General features: G+C 39.1%; 1 protein-coding gene across 9 annotated transcripts in view; it reads right to left on the bottom strand.

Annotated features, from left to right (window-relative positions):
* Positions 1–26259, bottom strand: part of MIPOL1 (mirror-image polydactyly 1) — a 199808-nt gene that overhangs the window by 44636 nt on the left and 128913 nt on the right. For all 9 annotated transcript variants that reach the window (XM_074868320.1, XM_074868324.1, XM_074868327.1 and 6 more), the window contains one exon: positions 11680–11774. In XM_074868320.1, the coding sequence (XP_074724421.1) occupies positions 11680–11774 (95 nt within the window). The remainder of the gene's footprint in view (positions 1–11679; positions 11775–26259) is intronic.

Raw genomic sequence — 26259 nt, 5'->3', positions numbered from 1 at the left:
ACATAACCCCCATTTTTAAAAACAGAAAAAAGGAATACCTGGGGAACTACAGGCCAGTCAGTCTCACCTCTGTGCCCGGCGAGATCATAGACCAGATCCTCCTGGAAACTATGCTAAGGCATATGGAAAAGGAGGACGTGACTGGTGACAGCCAACATGGCTCTGCTAAGGGAAAATTGTGCCTGATGAATCTGGTGGCCTTCTACGACGTGGCTGCAGTGTTGGTGGATAAGGGAAGAGCAACTGACATCATCTACCTGGACATGTGCAAAGCTTTTGACACTGTCCCGCATGACATCCTTGTCTCTAAATTGGAAAGACATGGGTTTGATGGATGGACCACTTGGTGGGTAAGGAATTGGCTGGATGGTCACACTCAAAGAGTTGTGGTCAACGGCTCGATGTCCAAGTGGAGAGCGGTGACAAGTGGCGTTCCTCAGGGGTCGATATTGGGACCAGCGCTGTTTAACATCTTTATTGGAGACACGGACAGTGGGACTGAGTGCACCCTCTGCAAGTTTGCCGATGACACCAAGCTGTGTGGTGTGGTCGACACGCTGAGGGAAGGGATGTGACATCCAGAGGGACCTTGACAGGCTGGATGGGTGTGCCCATGTGAACCTCATGAAATTCAACAAGGCCAAGTTCAGGGTCCTGCACATGGGTCAGGACAATCCCAAGCACAAATACAGGCTGGGTAATGAGTGGATTGAGAGCAGTCCTGCGGAGAACGACTTGCGGATATTAGTGGATGGAAAACTGACTATGAGCCAGCAGTGTGCGCTCGCAGCCCAGAAAGCCAACCGTGTCCTGGGCTGCATCAAGGGAAGTGTTGCCAGCAGGTTGAGAGAGGGGATTCTTCTCCTCTACTCCTGAGACCCCACGTGGAGTACTGTGTCCAGCTCTGGGGCCTCCAATATAAGGACATGGACCTGTTGGAGCAAGTCCGGAGAAGGGCCACGAAGATGATCAGGGGGCTGGAGTACCTCCCTTATGAAAACAGGCTGAGAGAGTTGGGGGTGTTCAGCCTGGAGAAGAGAAGGCTCCAGGGGGACCTTATAAAAGCCTTCTAGTACTTAAAGGGGGCCTACAAGAAAGCTGGATAGGGACTTGTTATGAGGGCATGTAGTGATAGGACAAGGGGTAGCAGCTTTAAACTGAAAGAGGGTAGATTTAGATTAGAAGTAAGGAAGAAGTTCTTCACTGTGAGGGTGGTGAGGCACGGGAACAGGCTGCCCAGAGAGGCTGTGGCTGCCCCCTCCCTGGAAGTGTTCAAGGCCAGGTTGGACGGGGCTTTGATCAACCTGGTCTAGTGGAAGGTGTCCCTGCCCATGGTAGGGGGGTTGGAACTAGATGATCTTTAGGGTCCCTTCCAAACAAAACCATTCTATGATTCTTTGATTCTATGACATGCATTTAGCAATTTAATAAAAGCTCTAACTGAAAAAGGCAACTGAATATTGAAAATACCTTACTCTTGGCTTCGCTCTTTGTAAACACAACAGGTGGGTAGTCTTCCAGCTCGTGTTCTGTCACAGGGAGAGGACTTCTCCTGCCACCTGAATTTCTAGATGCTTCCTGAGAGTTTTCCATTGACTCCACTGTGAGCGGGGTTAAGCTCAAAGTGAGAAAAGCACTGGCTGAAAATTGTTCATGTGGAAAGTCTTCTTACCAAACAAATATTTTTTCTTGTTAGGAGATGTAAATTCCAACACAAAAATTACATTGGTTTCCTGTGGCAAAATTCTAAGTGAAAATTTTCCTTTCATTTCGACATTTCAACTTGAAATGCTGTTTTGTTTCAGTTTTTCAGCTGAAAAGAACTGAACTGAAATACATCAAAATGAACATTTTTTTTATTATTGAATTGACATTTTAACATAAAAACATGTCCTGTGAAAAATCAACAAAAAAGAAACGGCATTTAAAGTCCTCCTGAGAATGTTATTACTTTATTTCTAAATATCATATTAATAACAAAAGAAATTCCCTTTCATACAATATTTATAGGGCAAGCCAAAGTCTTTTTTTTCAGTTTTAGATTTTCTTTCAAACTTCCCAGGGGAAAATTTGTCTTTCAAACAGCTCTTATTGCACACACAGTTTTCCTGTATTTCTTTAACTTGCTCTAGAGAGGGCTGCTTCTTATCCTGTATCTGTTTTCCTACCCTCCTTTTAAAGCAGGAATACCTGCATTTTCATAGTCATAGATCTCTGAAGGTGTTATGGAAAATGGTAAAACTTCTTATTCAGTTTATATAAATAAAGCAGCTGAAGCAGGGTTTAGTGATGTGATTCATCTATATTCATCCAGCATTTCAATGGCAGAATCAGAATATGTAGCCTCTAGTCACATACCATTTCTACCAGATAACAGATTTCATAACCCTGGGTATACTCTTTATAGATTTTCCAATGTTTCTTTTGAGTATCCTTACATTATACAGAATAGATATTAACTCTACCGACCTCAATGTCCTAATTTTTACAAGTATTTCTACAGGAGTAGAATACTTTGTATCACTAATCTACTTAAACCTATCAATAGCAGTCTGTTGGTTGTTCGCAGGTAGTTGTAGTTCTTCCAGAAACTTTAAACCTTCCTTCCAATAACTCCACTTTAGTAGGCTGTAACAAATTTGAAAAACATTTCTTACAAACCTCTATGTATGTACTTATTCCAAAAAGCACAGAACAAAATTACACTTTCTAGACTTTTCAGCTGACTGAGAAACCAAGGAAGTCATAAGAGAAAACCACACAGAGCAGAGGTGAAAGAGAAAGAGAAGGAATCAGCCAGGTAAAGGAGAGCTGCTTACAGAAAGCGAGCAGGACCATGTATAGAGTTGTGAGACCATATCAGCATCTGACGGCAAGGAATTCCTTTCCTTCACGCAAATCCCTGCTCTTACAGAAGAGCAGAAACTCATCTGAAAAGTTCCATCACAGCAAAAATGACAAGGTAAGCATTGTTTTAGTTCACATTCCCCCAAGACAGTAAATAGGTAGGGAAGAAGTCTGCTCAAGTGTGATGAAATACAGTATAAGGAGTTGCAGAGTCTTTCTAGCTTTAATGTGCTTGGCATAATGAGTGACTGGTTGGTCCTCAACTAATCTTAAAAACTTGAGAAAGTTTGCCAGTATAACACACTCAATAACAGAAGTAGTAGCAGAATTAGCATAGTACACGGTACAAATTAAAACTGCATCACTGTTAGGCACTTTGGTCCATATTTATGCTGCCCATGTTCCTCCTCAGACCTGCTGCTTAGTGTTTCATATTGGCAAGGCACCTCTGAAGGTCAAGAGCCAACCCCTGGAAACATTAGGCACAAAGATTTCATAAAATGTAGGTCAGACCAAACCATGCCTGAGTCAACAGCAGCACAAGGCAATTTGAGTGTACTACATTCACCTCCATACTGGCTGCAGGGATGGTGTGGTGGCTTGCTATTCCATCAGGCAGCTGGGATCTCTGACAGTTCAGTGCTTCCTCTCTCTCAAAGATTTTATAAATCACTAAAGCTGAGCAGGAAATTGTGTTTCCATGCTACAATTTTTTTTTCCAGTGAGATGGGAAAATTTTCAAAATCGTATCAGGGCAAAAAAAGAAGTCAAAACTATTTTGTGTGTGTGCCTCTAAATGAATGAGAGACAGAGGAAGCTCATAGAGCACTCTGATGGCTAAGATATTCCATTGGGAGGCAAAAAAAAGACATCCCCCACCAGGTTCAGACACTGCTTTGCCTTTTCATTGCCTGCCAAACAGGCACCATAAATACCAAGCTTATGGTATATACTGGAGTCTCTCTCTACCATCTCCTCCATGCAAATGGTCAAATATTAATTGGAGTTCAGATGTGAGTCTGGTCGGCCACACTTGCAAGAAAGTTCCCTGTCCACTGATTTATAAAGTTGGTCTCTGACTTTATTATTGTTAGAAAGTAGAGCAAATGCAGAAGGAGAGACAATAATCAATTCCAGGCTAGAGAACAAGAAGTCTGGGAATGGGGGGTGTGTGCGTGTGTGTGTGTGTGTGTGTGAGTATAATAAATCCAATAAAGTGTGAAATACATAAAGATAACAAGGTAGGGCTCTACCTCCACTGCTCACCTGCACCAGGAAATGGCAAAATACAGCCATCTCAGTAGCACCAGTAAAACTTCATGCAGCTGCTTTGCCAAAACAGAGCAGCTTACTGATCTGTCTTCCCCCCTTCAGCTGTCTGATCCAGTTCATGAAACAGCCCCCAAGCTCTGGACTTTTACCTCCTGTAACACTAACAAGAGCTGTGATTGCACAAGCAATAAGGAGACAAAAGGAAAGAAGACAGAGGGGCTTACCAGTGGGAAAATGCTTATAGGACTACAGAGCGAGAAAGAACTGCCGATTTAAAATGCCAATTCTTTTTGGGCTGCAGCACCCCACTGGAAAGTGGCACAATATCAGAGGAGAAGCTTGAACATGCAGATTTTAAATCCCAGGTCCAAATTACCAGGGTGTTGGCTCTCCTGGCCCCTGTGAGTTGACTAAAATTCACTGAAACCTCCATAGGCTGCTCAGAGAAGGTGTGGTTTTACCCAATCTGATTTAAAAGAAAATAAAAACCCAAACATTTTTTACTAGTTTCAGCACTCACTTCAATGAGCAAGCAGGAAGAAAGCATGCATGTTTAAAAAAACAAACAACAAACCACAAACAAGGGCTAAATATTCATTCCTTGCGCATCCAAATCTCCCACAGAAATCAGTAGGACTTTACATGTAGAGAATAAACTAAGAAATACAGTTTGGGTAGTACCTGAGTTTTTTTATAATAATGAAAGACAAACAAAAACCTTAGTGTTCCCTTACAGAGCCATTGTTTTCTATATGTTGGGCTGTATTGAAAATTGCAGTGCCTTAGGTTCCTTCACAAGAAGACATATCACACTGTCTCCCACTGTATAATAGATGCAAGTGCCTCATCTCTTTGGTATAAAAGAGAATCTCTCCTCTACTTGGAAGCGGGAAATTTAATTAGCCCAAGATTTATGTTTGATGTCAGGTGTCTGAAACACTTGAATAAAATAGAAGTCACAGCTGCAAAGACAGAGAATACTTAAAACACAACTGCTGTCTTCTCCCTGATGTCCCCAAAATAATTCTGCAAAAAGAACAGTAGATTTACAGTGATATCATTATCCAGTTATTATTCTTAATGGCTGTAATTATACCATGTTATGTCTAAAGCAACTAATACTGAAACAACAACATCAACTGCCAGAATAGCAGTGAGCAGACAGGATGAAAAGAGCAGGAAAATGAGTCAATGGCCATAACTGAAAAAAAGTGAGATAAAAGAACAGCCATGTAAAGACCAGTTCTCTGAGGTAAACTGCAGGGACAGGTGCTCAAGGTATCCTGCTGTTGCTTTAGAGGAAGGACTGAGATCACCACTCTGCACTAGTGGTTGCAGCCCCACTGTAAATGAGTTCCTGTTTATTTAGACTGGGAGGCTGGATGCTAGAGCAGCCCAATCTTCTGCTACACATCACATTTCCCTGAGAGAAATCTGGATTGGAGAAATCTCTCAAAAAGACTGAGAGATGGCAGAACAAATAGGTTGAGATGTTTGAGCAGAGGTCAGTCAGAGAATAGGAGACTGAATGTTTAGGCAGTTGTATTCTGACTTTCTACTGCAGTGGCTGTGAACCACACAGAATACAAGAAGAGGATGAATACTGACTGACGTGTTAGGTACAAATAATTTATAGTTAATAGCCCTTAAAACTGGAATGAGAGGAACATCTAACAGCAAGAATTACACCATTATATATCCACACACAGAGTCTGTGGAACGCAGTTGAAATGGTACCATCTGAGTATTATATTCTCTAACATCAGCCATGAAACTATAGAATGGAAGTAAATTAAACACACACCACTATACTGAGAGCTTGAACAGAAAACAGCCTTTTTTTTCAGGACTGCAAATAATGCCTCTTCATCTACTTCTGTTATAGGGTGACTTTATTCTGTAATTAAAGTGAAAATTGAGTTTCTCCCTGTGCTTATAAGTCTTTCATTTGAGGAAATCATATGATCTTGATTCTCTTCTCTTCCACATCTAGAAATTTCAGTCTTTAAAAAGATGAACCTCCATGTTCTTTTACAAGAGACTTTATGGGAAGAACATATGGACCTCCAGAAAAACAACCGTTATTTAGAACATTTGCTTGTGTCACTTAAACATGAATTCCAATTTAAGTGAAGTAACAGGAGCATTGAAACTTTTAGATTTAAATTTTGTTAAACCTCTTCAACAATTTATAATTTATGAAAGTGATACAACTGGTTAAGGAGCAAGAAAACTGCAGTGCTGACAGAGTAGCTACCCATATTAATTGAGTTTCGTTCTAAAAATATTTATTTCAGGTCATAGTACTTACTAGTACAAGGGGTTTCACTGAAGCTACTCTTCTATTTCATTATTGAAAATCATCACATAACTGTAAAATGTGCAGTTCCTGGGACTGTGACATGCGTGTGCCATTAAAACTCCATCCACGGTACTATGATCTTTCTTACAGATCTTCATCTCAAATTCAGGAGAGTAAAAAATAATTCTAAATTCAATTTCATTTTACACTGCAATTTTTTTCAAATGTCTGTTCAGTAGGAAATTTGCTGAGAAAAATACAAGTTTCTTCCTACTGCGACTTCCAGCCTGCAGTTATTTCTGCATCTCACACATTTCAACAGCAAATTGGAAGAACATTTGGATAAAGACCTTTTGCAAAAAGTTTTCACTGTCCCTCCTCCTCCATGAACATCAGACTTGGCAAATATATGGCTTTTAGAGAACTTGATTAAATCACAGAGGAGTCTCGTAAATTGTCATTGAGATAACTGCTCAAACTTACTAAAAGCAGTCTAAATTTTACCTTAAGAGTCTGGACATACCAGTTCTTATCCTCAACAGCTTCATTCAAAGGTGTTTGAACTAACACAGTTGTACATCTTACACAGCTGGAGAGTAATCAATAATTTTATTGAATTGAGCATCACTGCATCTGACCCCAACATGAAACCTATCAAAAATATATTTTTAAGTAAGGATAGTCTTCCATTTGTATTTTGGTGTCTTATCTTTCTTTGCAATGGGCTTGATATGTCAGAGATGTACCTTTTGCTGTACAAGTTAAAATTTGTTCAAATTATTTGCCTGTGAAAACTCCTCATGCCAGAGCTTTTCAGTGAAATACTGTAAACTCAAAAATAAAAATAATTGGGAAAATATATATGTACTTCCCTATATAGAGAAATATTTCTCATACACCGCTGTGTTGTTTTAGCAATATGTGAAAAATAAGCAGTATGCAATACCATATGTCTATGTTAGCATTTTAACATGTGGGAGAAGTACACTTCTGAAGCATTATTGAAATAGAAGGAAACTGATTATAAAAATGGACAGACAACATAACTGAAATATATGCAAATAAAAAACTTGTGATGATGTCCAAACGACAGCGCTATGAGAGAAAGGGGTAATGGGATTAACACTCCTATATACTTCAGAACTGATTATTACTGTATAGCCTTCTTTGGTCACTGAGGATCTATGATTTGCATTAATTCCTGGCTTAAAAAGTACTGTGTTGAAACAATTATATTAGTAGGCTGGAAACTCTATACTGTTCCTAACTGTTATGCAAATTTTAATTTCTGATATGTATTTCTGGGTTACTATTCAGAAAATGCAGTTTTCCTTTTGAGACATGACACAAGAAGAACAAACAGAAGCAGAGAACCTGCACAACTTTATTCAGAGCCAATTTCCTCTCCCTTCTGAATCTGAACTAGATTCTTCCTCTGTTTCACTTCTCACGTCTCACTCCCGGCGAGATCATAGACCAGATCCTCCTGGAAACTATGCTAAGGCATATGGAAAAGGAGGACGTGACTGGTGACAGCCAACATGGCTCTGCTAAGGGAAAATTGTGCCTGATGAATCTGGTGGCCTTCTACGACGTGGTTGCAGTGTTGGTGGATAAGGGAAGAGCAACTGACATCATCTACCTGGACATGTGCAAAGCTTTTGACACTGTCCCGCATGACATCCTTGTCTCTAAATTGGAAAGACATGGGTTTGATGGATGGACCACTTGGTGGATAAGGAATTGGCTGGATGGTCACACTCAAAGAGTTGTGGTCAACGGCTCGATGTCCAAGTGGAGAGCGGTGACAAGTGGCGTTCCTCAGGGGTCGATATTGGGACCGGCGCTGTTTAACATCTTTGTTGGAGACACAGACAGTGGGACTGAGTGCACCCTCTGCAAGTTTGCTGATGACACCAAGCTGTGTGGTGTGGTCGACACGCTGAGGGAAGGGATGTGCCATCCAGAGGGACCTTGACAGGCTGGATGGGTGTGCCCATGTGAACCTCATGAAATTCAACAAGGCCAAGTTCAGGGTCCTGCACATGGGTCAGGACAATCCCAAGCACAAATACAGGCTGGGTAATGAGTGGATTGAGAGCAGTCCTGCGGAGAACGACTTGCGGATATTAGTGGATGGAAAACTGACTATGAGCCAGCAATGTGCGCTCGCAGCCCAGAAAGCCAACCGTGTCCTGGGCTGCATCAAGAGAAGTGTTGCCAGCAGGTTGAGAGAGGAGATTCTTCTCCTCTACTCCACTCTCCTGAGACCCCACATGGAGTACTGTGTCCAGCTCTGGGGCCTCCAATATAAGAAGGACATGGACCTGTTGGAGCAAGTCCGGAGAAGGGCCATGAAGATGATCAGGGGCTGGAGCACATACATATGTATCCCCTGTACAATTTAGCTTTAGCATCTAGTATTTGGGTTTTTTCTTAAATTTGTTTCTCTTAAGTTAAAGGATGATGTAGAAATCTCAGTTAAAACAAGGAAACAGAGAAGAAAAGTATGAGAAAATAGTTGTTCTAAGGCCGAGGAAGACCTAAGAGCAGAAAGAGGAGAAGGCACCAAATGGAGCCAAAATTCCCAGGTCGATGTCATGCTGGCACTGCGGAGGCGACAGAAGGTGGGAGAAGTTGGCAAAGGGATGAGAGAACAGTAGGTGAAGGAAATGTGCACCCTGCATAATAATGTGTCTCATTCCAGCTCTACAGTTCAGATGAGGAGTGGAGCATGTGCAGAAGCCTGTATGTTGCTCACTGGGGAGCTATGAAGTCCATAAGAGAAATAACTCCAGGGAAATGTAGTGTTCAACAGCAAATCATCTAGCTAACTCACTTGGATCAAAGCACCAAACTTTCACCTCAGTCCAAAACAGGCTGTCTGAAAAGGACTCTCAATGCTTACTCTAGATTACCATAGCATGGTAAGCAGTAAAAGGAAACAAAAAGACATCTACACAAGCATTCCTTAAGTAACTGCCACATACAATAAAAGAATAAATTTTCACTCATGTGGGATGACCTGGGAAACGCACTCTCTGCTTTGTCATTCAATATTATTGTGGCCATCCCACCCTTGGCCTGATACAATCCCCAAAGCTTTATGCACATGTGACATATATTATTTTCTTCATCTGTCTCATTTGGCATGTGTTCAAAGTACTGCCACGCTACTGGATGACAGAGACTTCAGATGTTCATGTAACATAAGGGAAACTGTAACTGAAACATTAAGAAGCTCATAAGAATCCTCATAATGGTGCAATTAATTTCTAACCAAGGCAAAAGATAGGCCCAAGACCTCAAATGTTGCTACTTATGCACTTATAGGAGGTCTTCTTGTTGCCTTTTACATCCCTCACCAGGTTTAACTCCGGGTGGCCTTTGGCTTTCTGAGCCATGTCTCTGTATGCTCAGACAGTGTCTCTATACAGAGATGTTGTGGAGTCTCCATCCATGGAGATATTCAAAACCTGTCTGCACACGGTCCTGGGCAACTGTTCTAGGTGGCCCTGCTTGAGCAGGAGGGTGGTACAAGATGACCTCCAGAGGTCCCTGCCAACCTCAATCAATCTGTGACTCTGTGGGTCCACTTCAGAACGCATTAGAAAAAAACCATCCTCTAAGGACAGTGAGGTATGAGATAAAATCTTTCACTTTTGATGTTCTAAATTAGTATGTAACTTGTATAACTCAATAGTGATACAATAGTTCTTGCCTCAGGGGATATTTAGGTGAACATTTCCACACCTTATGGCTAAATCTTGTAAATGCCATCATCAAACTTACAGTGAAATTTTGCCTGTTGAAATTAAGGGCCATAAGTTAATAACATGGTACATTCTAATAGTGATTCCCTCAAGTCATTATTGTTACATTTTTGAGATTTAAAGCATTTATATGAGTAAACTGCAGCTGCTGCCTACTATACTTGTTAAATGCTGTACGTTAGTGCATACTTGAATTGCTATGTCAAAAATAAAACTCAAAAATAAATGAAAAATCTGCAATGTGCAGGGACAAACACAAGCAAACTCTTAATTTCTGAAATATCAATACGAAAAACACATTTCAGTTTTTAAATTATTCTGCAAAACCCGTTTAAGTGAGTAATAAGGGCACTATAATAAATTCCTTCTAGCTTGGTAAATCATACCATAATTTGAGCACATACTAAATACTGACCAAATTCATTAAAAGCAATAATCACAAATTGCTTGGGGTTTCTATTCACTATTAACAGGCTTTAAATAAATGCCTATGAGATTTAGGAACAAAAGTTGTTTTTGAAACTTCCCTCCAAGGTTTTAATAAACTTAATGAGAAGGGGAAACTCAAAAAACCCCTAGAAACCTGAGTATTTTTCACTTGTAAATGCTGAAACGCTGAAAACATACACAGTTCTGCTACTGCAAATGCTTTTTAGTCATAACTAACTAGTCCTCTTTATTTCCAATGAACATAATATTCACACTACATTTATTATTTACCTCTGCAGCCCACATCCCTCATCACAGACATTCAGCCTTCAGATTCACAATTTGCTGCTGTGTTGATGCCAATTCTCCTGCCTTTAACCTGCTGGCAGCTCTGTATACCCTCTCACACAGGAGGTCAGGATGAAATGAGAGCTGTAACCCAACATCACTCCATAAAACAACCTAACTTCTTCACTGGACCACACAGAGCTCTTCCTTAGGGACTAAAACCCACTGATCCATGTGAACGTTCAGTGCAGCCCACCTAAATTAATGAGAGAATGGCTATTTCTCTCATTCTATGTACTGCTACAGAATGTAAGGAATTAAAACATACCTATTATATCAGCGTTGAAAAAGAAAACAGTCTTTTAGAATTACAGATTTTATTATTTTAAAATCTATGTTGATTGTTAGGTATGTGCAAACAACCAGGGGAGACACAAGCACTTATGTCAACTGGTTCTTTTGTTCTCATGATTTTAAGTGAACACATTGCTATAACACAGCTTCTTCATTTTTATGAGAATCAACTGCCAGAAACTTCCCCTTCCCTTAGAGGAAACTAATACAAAATTTAGGCTATAAGAAAAGGACTTCTATTTCAAAGAGATGGTTGGTGAGCAGTAAAGCAGAAATGCAGGCCTTGATTCATTGATGTATTCACATTTCCAACAAATACCTATTTGATAAGGCCATTTCCTCACTCACAGTCAGACACAGTTCAGAAAATTTCCCCTATGAGTCACTGATTTATATTAGTAATAATTATGTTACCTGTAATAAATGCGCAATGTCCGGATTTCTTCTTCTAATTTTTTGCACTGTTGAAGAGCAGCCTCTTTTTCTTGTTGCAAGGCTGTCAATTCTGCCTGAGAAACAATAAAAAAAGGTAAACAATTTATTCAGAATATCCATATTGCTTTGAAAACATAACACTACTTTGTGTGTTCATTTCAGCCATGCTTTATTATAATTACATATACAAAGTTATACTGTTTTGTAACACTGCTTATTTAATTCTTATGAAAAATTCCTTCTTGTTCTAGCATTACAATTGTTTCTAGTTCTTTTTCCCCAGCAGAATGATGCTTTGAATGGCTTCCCTCACGTATATGGTAAACTTTTTGAATGGCTAAGGTTAGACTTCTTTGGTTCAGCCAAGTGTTTATCAGCAAACATTTCATATTGATATAATGTTCTTATAGTACAAAACCGTTGACCAACATATAGAGTGAAGCAAGGCACTTGGCTGCAAACTACCGATGCGTGACTCTTGGTCTGCACATGGCTCTCCAGCTGTTATGCGCAGCTCCTATGGTGGGAGCCACTGGTTGATGTTACTGGCAGGAGAGCTGCCGGATAACCCGCACCCTGAGCAGTGGCAGGTGATGAGCCAGCGGGGGCTGCTGAGACTGGCACTGCTGGCTTGCTCTGGGATCTGGGTGCATTCTCGCCCAGGATCTGGTTTACAGTAGAGGGAGGGAATCCCTGAGCAATTGCTGTCATCTCCCACCTGTGAACCCTCCCGGATGTTCCCCCTCCCAATGTTTATTCACACCACGCTGCAAAGGGCTCGTGACTCACAGCCATTATGGAAATTGCAGCATGTGGCTTGTAAGTCAGGAAGGTAGCCAGCCTGACACGGCCTTATGGTTAAAGAAGAGGTAGGAGAAATAAGTACTCATGTATATTTAATACAGCTCTATAGTTTAATCACCATTAATTTTAAAATGTCCAGTTCTGATAGCACTGCAGAACTCTCTTGAGGGCCCAGGTACCATATAAATTACCTTAAAATCAGCGGATGATTAATTGTTGTAACAACAAATAAGACCAGGCTTGCACAGCAATTCTTTGACACATGAGCCTAAGCACTGGGCTGTTTTCCAATGCTTTTAATTCATGGTGTAAGTTATTAATTGTACAAGTTGTAGAGCCCCAAACCAAGAGGCACACGTGTGAGAAATGCTGACTGTGGATTCTGCCAACTCTTCAGGACAGTGTTACAGAAAAGTTTCTTGGTAAATTAAAGACCTGTTACAGGAGCTAAGAACATATGAAGGGAAATGCACAGAGTTCAGCCTCTAGATCTGCCAAAGTCACTATATAATCATGAACAACTCTGTCTGTATGCCTCAAAATCTCTCTCTTAAAAGAGGGCTCCCACTTGCTTCTGTTTCCTGTTTGTCTATTAAGACTGTAAGTCTTCAAGGCAGGTGTTTTACTGTTTACTGTCAATTCCCAGTCATCTATGGGCAATTTATTCTGCTGGTTGAACAAGCCTGTCTGGGATACATGGCTGACTCCTGGCAAATTTTATTAAACACCACATTGCACAAACGCAGCTACACAACCAGTCTCTGCACCATGCTGCTCAGTGTGTCATGTTGCACTCAGGGTTTTGCATTGCCTGGGTACAGGATCCACTGCTGTAATTGCTCCTGTAACAGACATTCATAAAATTTTAACAGGAAGTTCCCTGGAGAATAAAAACAAAGTTTCTTACTATACAGAGGGTTCCTTCAGCTTTAAAAGCAGAAAGCGTTAATGTTTAACCTCTGAGTGACAGTGGTTTAGAGCTTCTGATACTGAAAACAATGCACTGGATGCTGGCAAGCCCTAACTCCTGTCAGCAAGAGGTTAAAATCTTCTGCAGGTGAGCCTCTTGCCCAGTGCTGCTTGCTGACTTGCAAGCAGAACTCACGGAACACAAGGATGTTAGCCAAACCAAGCTATTTTCTGTAATTATACTGTTCTGTAGGTGAAACAACATTCTTAAAAACTGGAAAACAGGCTTGAATCAAAGTAGGTGGTTTGTTCTAGAGGCCAATAATTAACATCCTTGCCAATTTTCAGTGTACTGTGAAGTGTGATTGAAATGGTAGACTGGAAGGAAATGTTTGCAGCTGACACACCTACTCACAGAGAGATTAACGGCTAGTCTCTTTGGAGAACTATCATAAAAAATACACCTAATGTTCCACTTGCTTTTCAGGACAAAAGTCAGAAGGCACTAGAGTTTGAAGACTCTTATTTATAGCAGTTTTTCAGCAGAGAAAACTGCACTGATTTGACTGGGTTTGCACCTGGGTACGCGCCAGTAAAAATAACAGCAGAATCAGGTGCTTTGGATTTAAAAACAGCTATGAAAACTGAAGGGAAGAAAAGTAGACATTTGCTAACCTCCTCAGTAGCATGTAGTGGGGTTGATACTAGGGAGCTGCATGAGAGCAGCAAAAATTCAACCACAAGAGTTTTTCTGCACAGCATGCAGCCATGCAACAAAATTACCCGTCGTTCACAGGCCTGAAGAGTGGTAAACACAAATAAATGACTCAAATATCCTCCCAAAAGAGAGATGTCTTTCTTCACTAGAAGAGGGAAAGGAAAACAGTGCCCATCACAAAATTAAATTGCTAACTAATAATTGTGCCTGCACTACTATAAAACCTTTGGAAGACTCCTATAACATATATTGAAACCCATCCATAGTGCAGATGGCAAAAATCCTACATGAGATCACCTCTAGTAATAACATTAGCTGCTTGGGAACTTTTTAACAAAATATTATCCCTTTGGAAAATGGCAAACTGTGGAAATCAGAACTCTTCACAGAAAAGGATCAGTTTTAATTAATTTTTTTTGGAAGGTAGGGTAAAGAAGGAACAACAAGAAGAAAAAGAATTACACTCAGGTACCTGTGGTGGAGGTTTTTCCTAAAAAGGTAAATTTAGAGGTGAGGTTGGTCACCACTTTGGTATAGGGGTCACCCTTAGTGAAGTTCCTGTTTAACCCTGAAAGGGTATTCTGATCACTGGGATATGGTGTCTTTCTCACAATTTTGTTTTGCCCACAAGTTCCTACACTTTCATTTTGGTTTAATGTAGATAGATTCTTCCCCCTTCTCTCTCCCCCCACCCCACTTTCCTGCAAAAGAGAATTCTTGTTTCTACACTTCTCCCATTTTGCATTTTAGCAAACAGTTACTTTTTGAAAATTTAAATTTTCCAATTAAATCTAAAAGCTAATTGCTTCCTATCAAACTTAAAATAGCCAGATCTTGACTAAGAAAATCTCATTACTGATCCTTTTGCTGTTGTTTTTGTTTCAAAATATTTAAATGAACAATGTTATGTTTTGTTAACCCAAAAGCTAGAAAAATACAAGACTTAAGCAAAGGAAAACAGAGGGTAAAACTAGTTTTTATGTTTTCCTAATTCCTCTAGGGCAAACATGAGAACCCTCAACTCTAATCTAAATTGAAAGAGGTAAGAATCCTATGCTGTCAGGTTCCCTGCAAGTGAGAGATGGCTTTTATAATACTTTCCAACACCCAACAGAAGGAAAAAAACATTCAATGAACTTGAGTAATAAAGCTTCATGCTTTATGTTTTTACTGATTTTTTTCTCATGCTTTTATAGAAAGCATATGTATTTCCACCTATATATGTTTATAGAGAGCATATATTTTTCCTTTCTTATGGATGCTAAACAACCAACCTTTTCTGTTACCTCTCAGTAAGCAGGCTCTCTGTTCTCCTGATCAATTCAAACCCATCTCTCATCAGTACTCTGCTAGCAGGATGTCCTAACTCCAGTTGAAATGTTTTACCTGATGGGACTGCTCAGTCACCCTCTGGTATCTGTCTGTTTTCCTGCCCACTGGTATTACACAGCTAACAGTGGAAATTATTATTCATCCTGAAATGATGATACCTTACACTTGGTACCACTGAATTCCACCCCACTGCTTTTATTTTTCCAGCATTTGAGGCCATTCCAATCTTTCTGCAAGATAGCTTGAACTTACTTCGTATTGATAATATCTCCACTTTGTATTAATAACATCTCCCAGCTCTGTGTCATCAAGCAATTTTCGTTGGTACGCTGTTGCTCTTCGTGCCAAAGGTTCTCAATGACAGCATTAAAGAGAACTAGTTCAGCATCAATTGGTGAGAAACTGGAGAGAAATTCCACTAGTGAAATCCTTGGACCTTAACGTTTCTCCTTTCAAAGCTGTTTGCTGTTGCCTGTTGTTTGCTGTTGCCTTCCTGCTAACTAGTTCCTTATTGCCTTTGACTAATCCCTCATCTCCTTCGTGGGTACATGACATTTTGCAGACAGACATGAGCTCAGCGTGCCCATCCTTCTAAACAAGAGATGCTAGGCGAGCCCAGTTAAGAGCAACCAGCATTTCCCACATTAAGCTTGTGCCTGCTTGTAAAATAACAATATACACATTCTCCACTGTAATTAATAGTTTTCCATATGGCACCACATATAAGCTTATGTGTCAACTTATATTTAACAAGTTTCCTTGTCTAAATAACCAGTTATCATACCAAAGAAGAATTCTTGCATGATCTTACATGGGTGAAAGTTGTACTTCAGTCCACTGTTGATAGATCCATGCTTTAAAAACATTTTCCTTCCAAATTTACTCTGAAGCCTCACAATAAAGACTAACTGGTCTACAATTATCAGAATTACGTTTTTTGTCCTTCTAAATTTAGATGCTGCCTCTGCTAATTCCCCGTCATATTATACCATACACAGCCTCATAGGATTTATTAAAAAAACTTTACTATCATTCCTGTAATTTCAGGTACTAGCTCTTTCAGAACTGGGGATGGAAACCATCCATTATCCCAATCTGAGCACAATAATCTATGGAACAGCTATGATGTACTCCATTTCCATACATTCACTTTTCTTAACCCCTGTTCTCATAGTTGACATCATCATTGGCCAACGCTGAGAGAAAAAAAAATAAAATCACACACTTTTGGACCTAATCTAAATTATCCTTGATCTCCATGCTATTCTCAGAGTCGTGGCACATCTCCTCTTTCTTTGTTCTCATTTCAGTTGTTACATTATTGTTTGTTTCAATTTCCTTTCCAAGGGCCGATTTAGCTTAATCTCTGACAATTTTCATTTGTCTCTGTACATCCTTTTTTCTAAGACATAAATTTCTTGCTTAGTAAGTATTCTTGTAGAAGAGTTATTCTTACTTTATTTTTATTGAAATTATAATTAACCCAATTAGAACTGACAACTTTCCCACCCAAAGCATCTTCCCCTGGCTTGACTGAGATACCTGTTAATGTGCAAATTCCTTAACTCAGTAACAGTTGCTACCAGCAGCTAGCTTTCTACTGAGCCAGCATATTCCTATGGATTAAAAGATGGCTGGATGAGAAGTCTGGAGAGTCTCACAGGTCATTTCTGCAGTTTATGGAGTCAATCATTTACACTCGGTAAAGCTGTATAATGGGGAAAGATGGCAATAAGATGTCTTTTTGTGCCTTTGATCCTCTGTTATCTGGAGTCTGAAATGGAATCTAGCCGCAAATGGACAACTGAGAATTGCTTCGATTTCTTGTGGTGCAGAAGTATGTTTCTGCTGATATTAGCAGGCCAGCTGGACAGTAAGAGGTCAGGTGTCTTCTCAGGGCAGCAGGAGACTGGGAGGGGGAACAAAGGTTTCTTTCATTCTGAATTAGAATGAATAATCAAGAAAAAAAATTCTGGAAAACTGTTTTAAAACCATTGAAGAAATATTTTTATCCTACACTATTTTTAATGCTTTTACATTTTACACATCCTGTCAATAAGAGAAGTACATACTGCATGATAGAGCAGGTCATGTTGTGACACATTATGACATCCCACTTCTAACCATTCTGTTATTTTTACATTAGCAGCTGATACTTAGTGCAGATTACAACAGCTCATCTTATTTTCTATATCAAAGTGTCAACATATCAAACTGTTCATCCAACAACAGAAGCAGGTGATGCTTTGATCTAGAAAAGAATATAAGCATTTGTCTTATTAATTAGGGGATCAGAGGTTTTCAGGGTCAAGAAAAAGACTCCAGCTAACACAAGGGGACTGAAAACACCTAGCACTTGAACAACACACTAAGTGATCTTGTTTTTTTAAATCACGGCACTAACGTGTCAAACTCTTTCATTACAATACAAACAGGGGACACATTGACCTAGAAAATTAGATAAAATATTTCAACCTGTCCTTAAGTATCAGCTGCCCTTGATGATTTTAAAAATGAAAAGTGAAAATTAGAACTGTACTATAGTAATGTTATAAATTATTGACACATTATGAAATATATAATTAACAATAATAAATCCAAATTTAAAATGTAAAGTTAAAACTTCATGTTAAATTTTTGAAGTTTGGAATATAGTTTCAAATATTCACCAAATAATACTTCTGATAGATAAACCTGAATTGGAGAAGTCTCAAATACTAACTGAAATAATTAGAAATTAATGAAAAGTTGTTTCTCAACACATCATTTTCTAATGGAAGTAGATTTTGCTAAACCCTTTTTTAACTTAGAGTACATCAAGCAACTGTATTACTAATCTCTGCTGGATCTGCGCTGCTGTGGAGGATCAGTATAACTAGAAAAACTACCCTGAAGAACCAGCTGAGGGTCACTTGTGTGTGTGAATTTGAGTGTAACAGTGGCCGTGGCGGGAACTGTAACAGCCTTTAAACTACAGCTTCCCCCAACACACCGCCACAACCACACCCAGCTTGATATTCCCTCTGGGCACAAAGGAATGGGATCTCAACAGCAAACATGACCCTTATGAGTTTGCATCTGGATCAAACAATTAACCATAATAAGATTTTACTCTACAATCTAATACTATTGTTGGTCAGAATAAATATCAGTTAATGAAACTTTATTTAAAAAAAAAAAAATAAAAAGCATTGTTTCACTGGAACAATAATGGCCTGCGAAGGTGCATTGGAAATATTTCTAAGGAATGTCAGGCAGACTTTCTGACAAAAAAAAGAGAACTCCTCCCCATCCATGTGATTAGGTTATTTGTTTTGGATGTAGAAACCTAATGTTGAGTCCCAGACTCTTGTGTTAACTCACTCTGGACATGGCAGATTCCCACCAGCAAGACTACTTAGCTGCTCTAAAGTCATGTGAATTACACACGTTTCTGGTGACTTCCACTGGTCTATGTCCTCTCTCTGCAACTGGCACAAATAATTTTTTATTAAATTGCTAAGTATGTGAAAAGCAGATCCAGACTATCCAGATTATGGGAATGGAAACTAACTCCACAGTCCAGCCATCAAAATGTTTGAGGGTGCTCAACTGGGATCAGGGAGCTGAACTCAGCATTTTCACATGTGTGATGTGAGTGCATCAACACTGGCTTTTTAGCATGTATAGATGCAACTTTTTCAGTTACTTTACAAAGAATGTCTTAATGTTTTCTTATATTGGAATTAAAAATGGTAACTCTGTAGTATCCCTTTTATTCCAAAATGGAATTGTTATGTTCAAGAAGTGTTGTGCCACAAGTCTACCTAATGCTACCTTCCCCATCTCAGTCTTTATGCTGTCCCTAATTCAATATTTTAGGGAGGTTTTCAGAAGACTTGTAAAAGATGTCGCTACCTGAGGTCCAGACTCTTCATCACATCAACAAATTCTCTAATAAGAATACATGATTATACCATATGAATATTGCTTGTATGGTCATTAACTTCTGAGGGCCTGTTGTGACTGGGATGACAGCAACAGGCCACAACAAATATTATGCAGAATGTGCAATCAGGAAAAAAAAAAAAAAATCACCAAGTAATTTCTTACTGCTCTGTCAAAGAAAATGAAAGGATCCAATAGCATTTTTGCCCAGACTAGGTACATATCTGGTTCATTTTATTACAATAAGAGCAAACTTAATATCTACTAATTATCTTAAAGCAATACCAGTTGAACTATGATGCTTGAGATGTGAATGCCTCGTTCTCGTACTGCATGGTCACATCACACTCAGAATCACACTGTACCAGCAGTATTTGGCAAGCAGTTTACTCTTTCACCTAATGATGTGCCCAAATGAGCACATACCCCAGGCAGATTCAATCTATTATCACATCACTTAAGAAAGTGTCTATATGAAACGCCCTTGATAATTTTCAGAGAGAATTAAGAATTTGCTCATCTAACCTTAGATATGATGTTGATACAAAGTTTCTTCATCATATGCAGTATTATTTTGTAATATCCTATTCTTCCAAGCAATATATGGTATATTGAAATTGCAGGAAAAAATAGCTAGTCAAAGGACAAGGAATGTGATGAGTGTGTGAGACTAATACATGGAATCATTTTATTGTAAAGAATGATTCACGGAGTGAGGAAGATTAATTTGGAATTCTGCCCCTGTGACATTGACCCAAAACTGTAATTGACTTCCCAGGGTCAAGATTTCATTTATGGCTTCCATTTGTTTGAGTACAGAGCTAAAAAACCCAGAGATACCATCATACATACCTACTATGGGCATAGGGATAACTACCTAAAGATAATGCAAAGTTTATTTCAGGTAAAATATATATAACCTTAGTGACAAAAATTTTCAAGGATGACAGCTCCAAAATACACATTCATAGCTGGACTGAGCTTTGCACATAAATAATGTCATGTGTAGAGATGCTGACCTTTTAGTAGGGGGACTTTATTAAGAGCACAAGCTGGAGGTGATTTAAAATAGCAAGCAGTTAGGTCTCCATATACAGACAGGTAGATACTTGTCTCACTACTGAACTGTGATGCACACTGAAAACAAAAATCAAAAGAGAACCATCAAGAAGACTTTGTTTTAACAGAGAAGCAAAAAGCCATTCACAACAGTTATTTTTGCATAGTAGCTATGGCTTCAGAATCTATATGAAAATAATGAAAGTAAGTTAATTCCTTTACTTCATAGATTAAAGACTGCTTACAGCTGTGGGCATGTGGAAAGGGCACATTTCTCCACGTTCTGAATTCAGGTTTGGAATTGGTGACATCACACACTTCGTTTCTCATCTAAAAATAGTTGGAAAAATGTAATTTCAAACAAATAATGGAAAGACATCAGTAATAGAGAGAAACGTCTTATTTGAAGGGAAAACAAAGCGCATCATTTTGGGCATGGTGTATACTGTTTATCTGAGGAAGCCTTGTTATGTCCCCCTTCACGGCTGCACGGGTAACTGGATTAGCAAACAGAGACATCCCTTCTAAGGCTGACCAGGTTATCAAATATAAGCTTAAAACAAAGAAGAAAAAAACCTCTCTGATCTACTTTAATAACAAGCATACTTCCCTCAACTCTGAGAGACCTGACTTGCTTCACATGCACTCTGAAGACTTTATAACAAACTTTACTGACAATCTCCTTAGGGGAAATCAAGAAGGAAATGACCTTGTAGGCTGGACTGAGGTGAAGAAGCCTTCCAGGTGGTGTCTGAGACCTACTGGCAGATTACTCTGGGAGAGCGTCAAATGTCAGCACCCATGATAAACCCGTTGTCCACACAAATGTCTTTGGCCACGTACGGTATCAAGTCAGTATCTGCCACAAACAGCAAGTCACCAGCACAGGATCCAAAAGGTAGTGTTGTAATGTTGTCTCAGAAGCTTTGTGTTAACAAAGACCCTATTCAATAAAAACAACATTCCCCTCAGCCCCAAAAGTGTCCTATCCAGTTTGGGGCGGAACTGAACTGGCAGAAGAACAGAAGAAAGTTCGTGTTACAGCCAGACATGTTTTATCTGTGCTGCAGCCAGAAACTGCATGTGCTTTCAGGGTCTCTGTCTGGAACATTCTCAGAGTCCGCTAACAGACCCCAAGCTGACCTCAGCAGTCACCTCTCTATTGCTAAAAACAATCGGCCAGAAAGCATGCTCCGGTCCTGAGATCCTCTAGCATGACCTGCCTTGTGTCACCTCAAAAGCTCTCTTTTGTCCACCCCTAAAAGGAAAGGCTGGTAACACCAGATTGTCAGAGAGGAATAGGCCCCGATACACAGCATCGTTCAAAGGCCTTGCCCAGGAGAGCAAGTCAAAACTGTACCATGGAGCTTTCTAACAAAAAGCACAGATGATTGCATGTCACTGTGCAAGCCCAGGACCTGATCCTATTTTAATTACTAGAATAGGTACAGATAATTGGTCTTGTCAACTAATAAGGGCTTAATAAACTTGACCAAGATTGATAAACTGGACTTTTATATGAGTTTGACAGCTCGCTTCTCTTGCTCCCAGTAGGCTGGTGAGGCACTCTTGACTGTTCAACAGGTGTTACCCACAGCTCTAGTCCAAACATGCAGGAGTAATTCTTCCTCGGGTAAATCTTCCTAACCTTACTTCGCTACTCAACCTCTATTATTGCAGAATCCCCCTTATAGTAAAGTCGTTGGCTGTGACCTTTGACCATGCCCTTCCATTGCCATTTGGATTTGGTTACCCTTTGGCTTCTCTGTTATGAGACATTCACTTTTTACAGTTCCTTACGCCTGATTTCAACATGACACCAGTCCAACTGAGACACTTAGTCCAACTGAGACACTCTGCAATGTTGCACAAGTCTCTTTTCTGTAAGAAAATATGTACATTGAAATCATTCACGCTTCGTAAAAGGAGCAGAAAAAAAGCATGCAAGGCAGTAACTTGAGCAAAAAAGGAGTTAACAGTTTATGCTCCAAAGCTTATAACTGTTGCTAAAGTGATAATATATTCCAAATTATAACCTTTCATGCAGAGTCAGAATGACTGTTACCTCTTGACAGACAGTACTTCTGCAGAAGGCAGCAGTGTCTAATCCCACTATCAGCATTACACTACAAATCTTTCATAAAACCATGAGTCTGTACAGGATCGTAAAAATTAATTGTTCCAATTACTTCACTGGGATTGCTTCAGTCCAAAACTGTTCCAGGATTTGGAAGGAAAGGCAAGGAAGAGCTTGAGTTAATATTTAGTATTTTACTTTGTGGTCTTCACCTTATGGAAAATGAATTACTAGCAGGTATACACACTCAAGTTTATCTAATATTTTCACACACAGAGAAACTCAGAATCAAAGTGCTGAGTTCAACAGCAACTGTTACACTTAAGAAAAGAATAAATCATTATTCAATAAATGTATCTGTTTACAGGAAAATTAGGAATAAGAAAGAATCCATCAGTATATGCCCCACACTGACATGTCCAGACCTTAACTACCAAGACATTCTCAAACCAACTTTGAATCCGGCAAGCCTGTTAGTACTTCTTTGATATCTGAAGTTCTGATCAGACAATGTAGCAAGACAGTATGGGCTCTTTCTCCAGCTGGATTAATGTTGTGCCTAGCACTTTTGGGAAAAAGACAAAGCTGCATGCCATCTCCTGAAGCTGGCTGCAGGCTTCACTACCTTGACCCACTTGTGCAACTGGGGTGACCGTGAATTTCTCAGATGCTGTGAACAAGCTACCATCACATCTCCTGTGATGAGAGGATCCTCAACAGATAATAAAAACGAGTTTCACTCTCAATCTGTGTAATTCTAGATGTGTAAAAGGGATCAATCATACTGAGTCTGAATAGCTGGTGCTGATTTTGACCAGTACAACTCCCTGAATCTTACTTTCTCCACAATCTTATTGCAATGTTTTCCACCTAAGTAGAACTCAGACTACAGATTTAAAATTAAAGTATGAAAAATGAATAGAGGTCTCAGTGAGAACATACATTTAAGTCTTTACAGGAACCACCTGTCTGATGGAAAAAGTACAGGAGAGGATTCAATAGATGTGCATTCTTATTGAATCAGCAGGGGATGGATGCCTCCATGGATTCTTATGGACGTTACACTGTTGGATGAGATCTGTTGATATAGGTGAGTTATTTTCACTCAGGACTCAAAAGTATGTTCCGATACTAAAGATTTCTGGACCTTTCTGCTAAAAATCTATTTACTAAATTTTAATAGAGATAATCATATTACCCCTACTGCATATCTGTTTGATTAGATTCTGTTAGATCTCTGCCTTGGACAAAAGCATTCTTTTCACTTCCTGCTTAAGTTTTGGTACATAGTTGCAGAACATGTCTACATCTCTGTTGCAGCTCACTCAGAGTCAACTACATTTCAACTGGAAAAAAAGGTAGTTGCTGCATAACTGATAATTCTTGTAATCTTCAGAGGAAGGAAGAGGAAGGGAAGGGAATGAGAAGAGTGATATGTTACCCCCAGTAATTTTCTTTAAAATCATAACTTGCAAAATGAAACAAAATAACCCACTGAAAAGATAAACATTTTTGTCAACTATCAAATGCTCAAGCAATTTTCCACAGTATAACATAATGCAGAAGGTATATTTCTTTCATCTTATTTGTGCAAGACAAAAGAAATAATTTCAAGCACCAGATTTCTGTGTACAGAAATCACATCCTCATAAACTTCCTACAGTTAGAATTTTAGCCAATGCTTTTGTTTTTATTTGTTCAAAGCGTATCTTATACTTTTTCACTGCACCTATTATACATTTCTTCAGTTGAACACCTGTTGAACTAAACTTGTCTTGCCAGAATATTTGTAATTATGCAATCAGTATTCTGTCAATGGCAAGCACTTGGGTAGAATTTCTTATATACCTTTCAACATACCCAGCAGACAATTAAGAACTCGGTGTACAGAAATATTTGCCAACTGAAATGTTAGTGAAACAAGTTTAATCAAGTGATCTTGACTAACTTTTAGCAAAGAATCACAATTTTTTCATCAGTTTACTGCTTCAAAATACCACTTTAAATGCTATTTCTTAGAAATTTCTATTGACTCAGTCATTCATGCAATCTGCAGTACATGCCTGACTTGCATAATACTTCAGGCAAGAGTTCCATTAATACTCAAACACTTTCTTTTCATGGATAGCATAATGAATGCCAAATTTGTCTCCAGCTTTTCAGAAAATTTGATTTTGCAGGGAAAATCCTGACCCATTGAAGGCAACAGAAGTTCACTATTGCCTTCAATGCAATTAACATTTCCCTGTGTTTGTATACATGCATCCTATTTAGTGATGGTATTCCAATTATATGTATGCTGTACACAAGGATAACACACAGAATAAGTCTAATTAAGAGAAATGTCTTTGATTTTTTGTTTGTTGACTGATACTATAAACGTAGATATTTAGACAAGCATTGTGCAGAACCCTCTTCAATTCTGTAATGATAAAATCGTGAGATATTTGTGCAGTGCAAGATGCCACCTGGCATTTACTTTTAAACTGACCAACATATGTAGGTTTCATCAGAGAAGGAAAAAACACCGTCTGTGCAACAAATTTTGTGAAGGATCTGAACAGCAGTAATAAAATTCTGCAAATAACCACCACTAAAATTCTGCAAATAACCACATGATGACACCTTTTTTGGGAAGGGGTACAGGGCTATTAAACTCCTGCACAAACAGGGAAACCCATTACTTTCTTTTGCAGGCTGCTGGATTGGCATCCCTATTGCATAGGCATACTGCTGCGGATTGTAGCTGTTGTATGAAACTCCACAAAATGCTTTTGATCCATTTTATCTTGCAACTTAGCAAAGAAATGTTGCAATAAGAAACACCAACAAAGATCTGAAAAACTTAAGCTCTGGATTACCATATTGTGTTCTCCTGCCATTCAATGTGTCAGACAAAGGCAGTGGTGTTCAAAGTAGAAAAAGAAAAAAAGAAACTGGTCACAGAAAGTGCAGAGCACAGAGTAAATAATATTCCTCCACATCCCTACTCTTTCATAGATTTGTTGTTAAAAGAGTTGCAGCAATTAGGCTTTTGTTAATTACCAGCTGTTGAAACAGATGTGTTGACTGTCCTTATTAGCCAACAGCTGGGACAGGAGAACAATTGATGCTCTCTAAAACCAACAGCCAGCTGCTTTGCAGTAATTATCTCCTATCGATAATACAGGTGATAAAGGCAGCAAAAAGGTTATGAGCTTCAATAACCAAGGTACTGTTATTGAATATCACTGGAATTTATGGTTAATTTTAGAAAATGAGTAGAACAGTAAGTTGCTACGTCTGCTTCCTACCTGCATTGTGTCAAGGTCAAGCAATATGCAAATAATAGGGGAAATACAACCAGAAAAAAAACCCACAACTTTTTTTTTTTTTTTTAACCCTCTCACTATATTTCAAATGTGTTGCTGATCTTTAAGGAATGCTTTCTCTTTCAGGTGACTGTGACTAGATGTCATTCACCATTAACTCAGTTTCCTCATATGCCTTTCCTTGCATTCAATTTTACCATAAATGACTTTTTGGAATGTGCAGATAGTTATTCCTACTTGTTGGAAAATTTTATTAAACAACATGTAATAAGATATGATAAATGATGAAAGAGGGGGGCGGGCCACCCCTCTAGAGAGTTAGGTTCTAGTCTCAAGCATACCATTAATTCTTAAGAAAATTCACTTCTTAGAATTCAGTTTCCCTAGCACTAAAATGGGAGAACTATGTTTAGCTTGATTGA

This window comes from Strix uralensis, chromosome 4, assembly GCF_047716275.1.
Source record: "Strix uralensis isolate ZFMK-TIS-50842 chromosome 4, bStrUra1, whole genome shotgun sequence".
NCBI lineage: Eukaryota > Metazoa > Chordata > Aves > Strigiformes > Strigidae > Strix > Strix uralensis.
The sequence above is the reverse complement of the archived record's forward strand: the minus strand, read 5'-3'. Positions and strand labels throughout refer to the sequence as shown.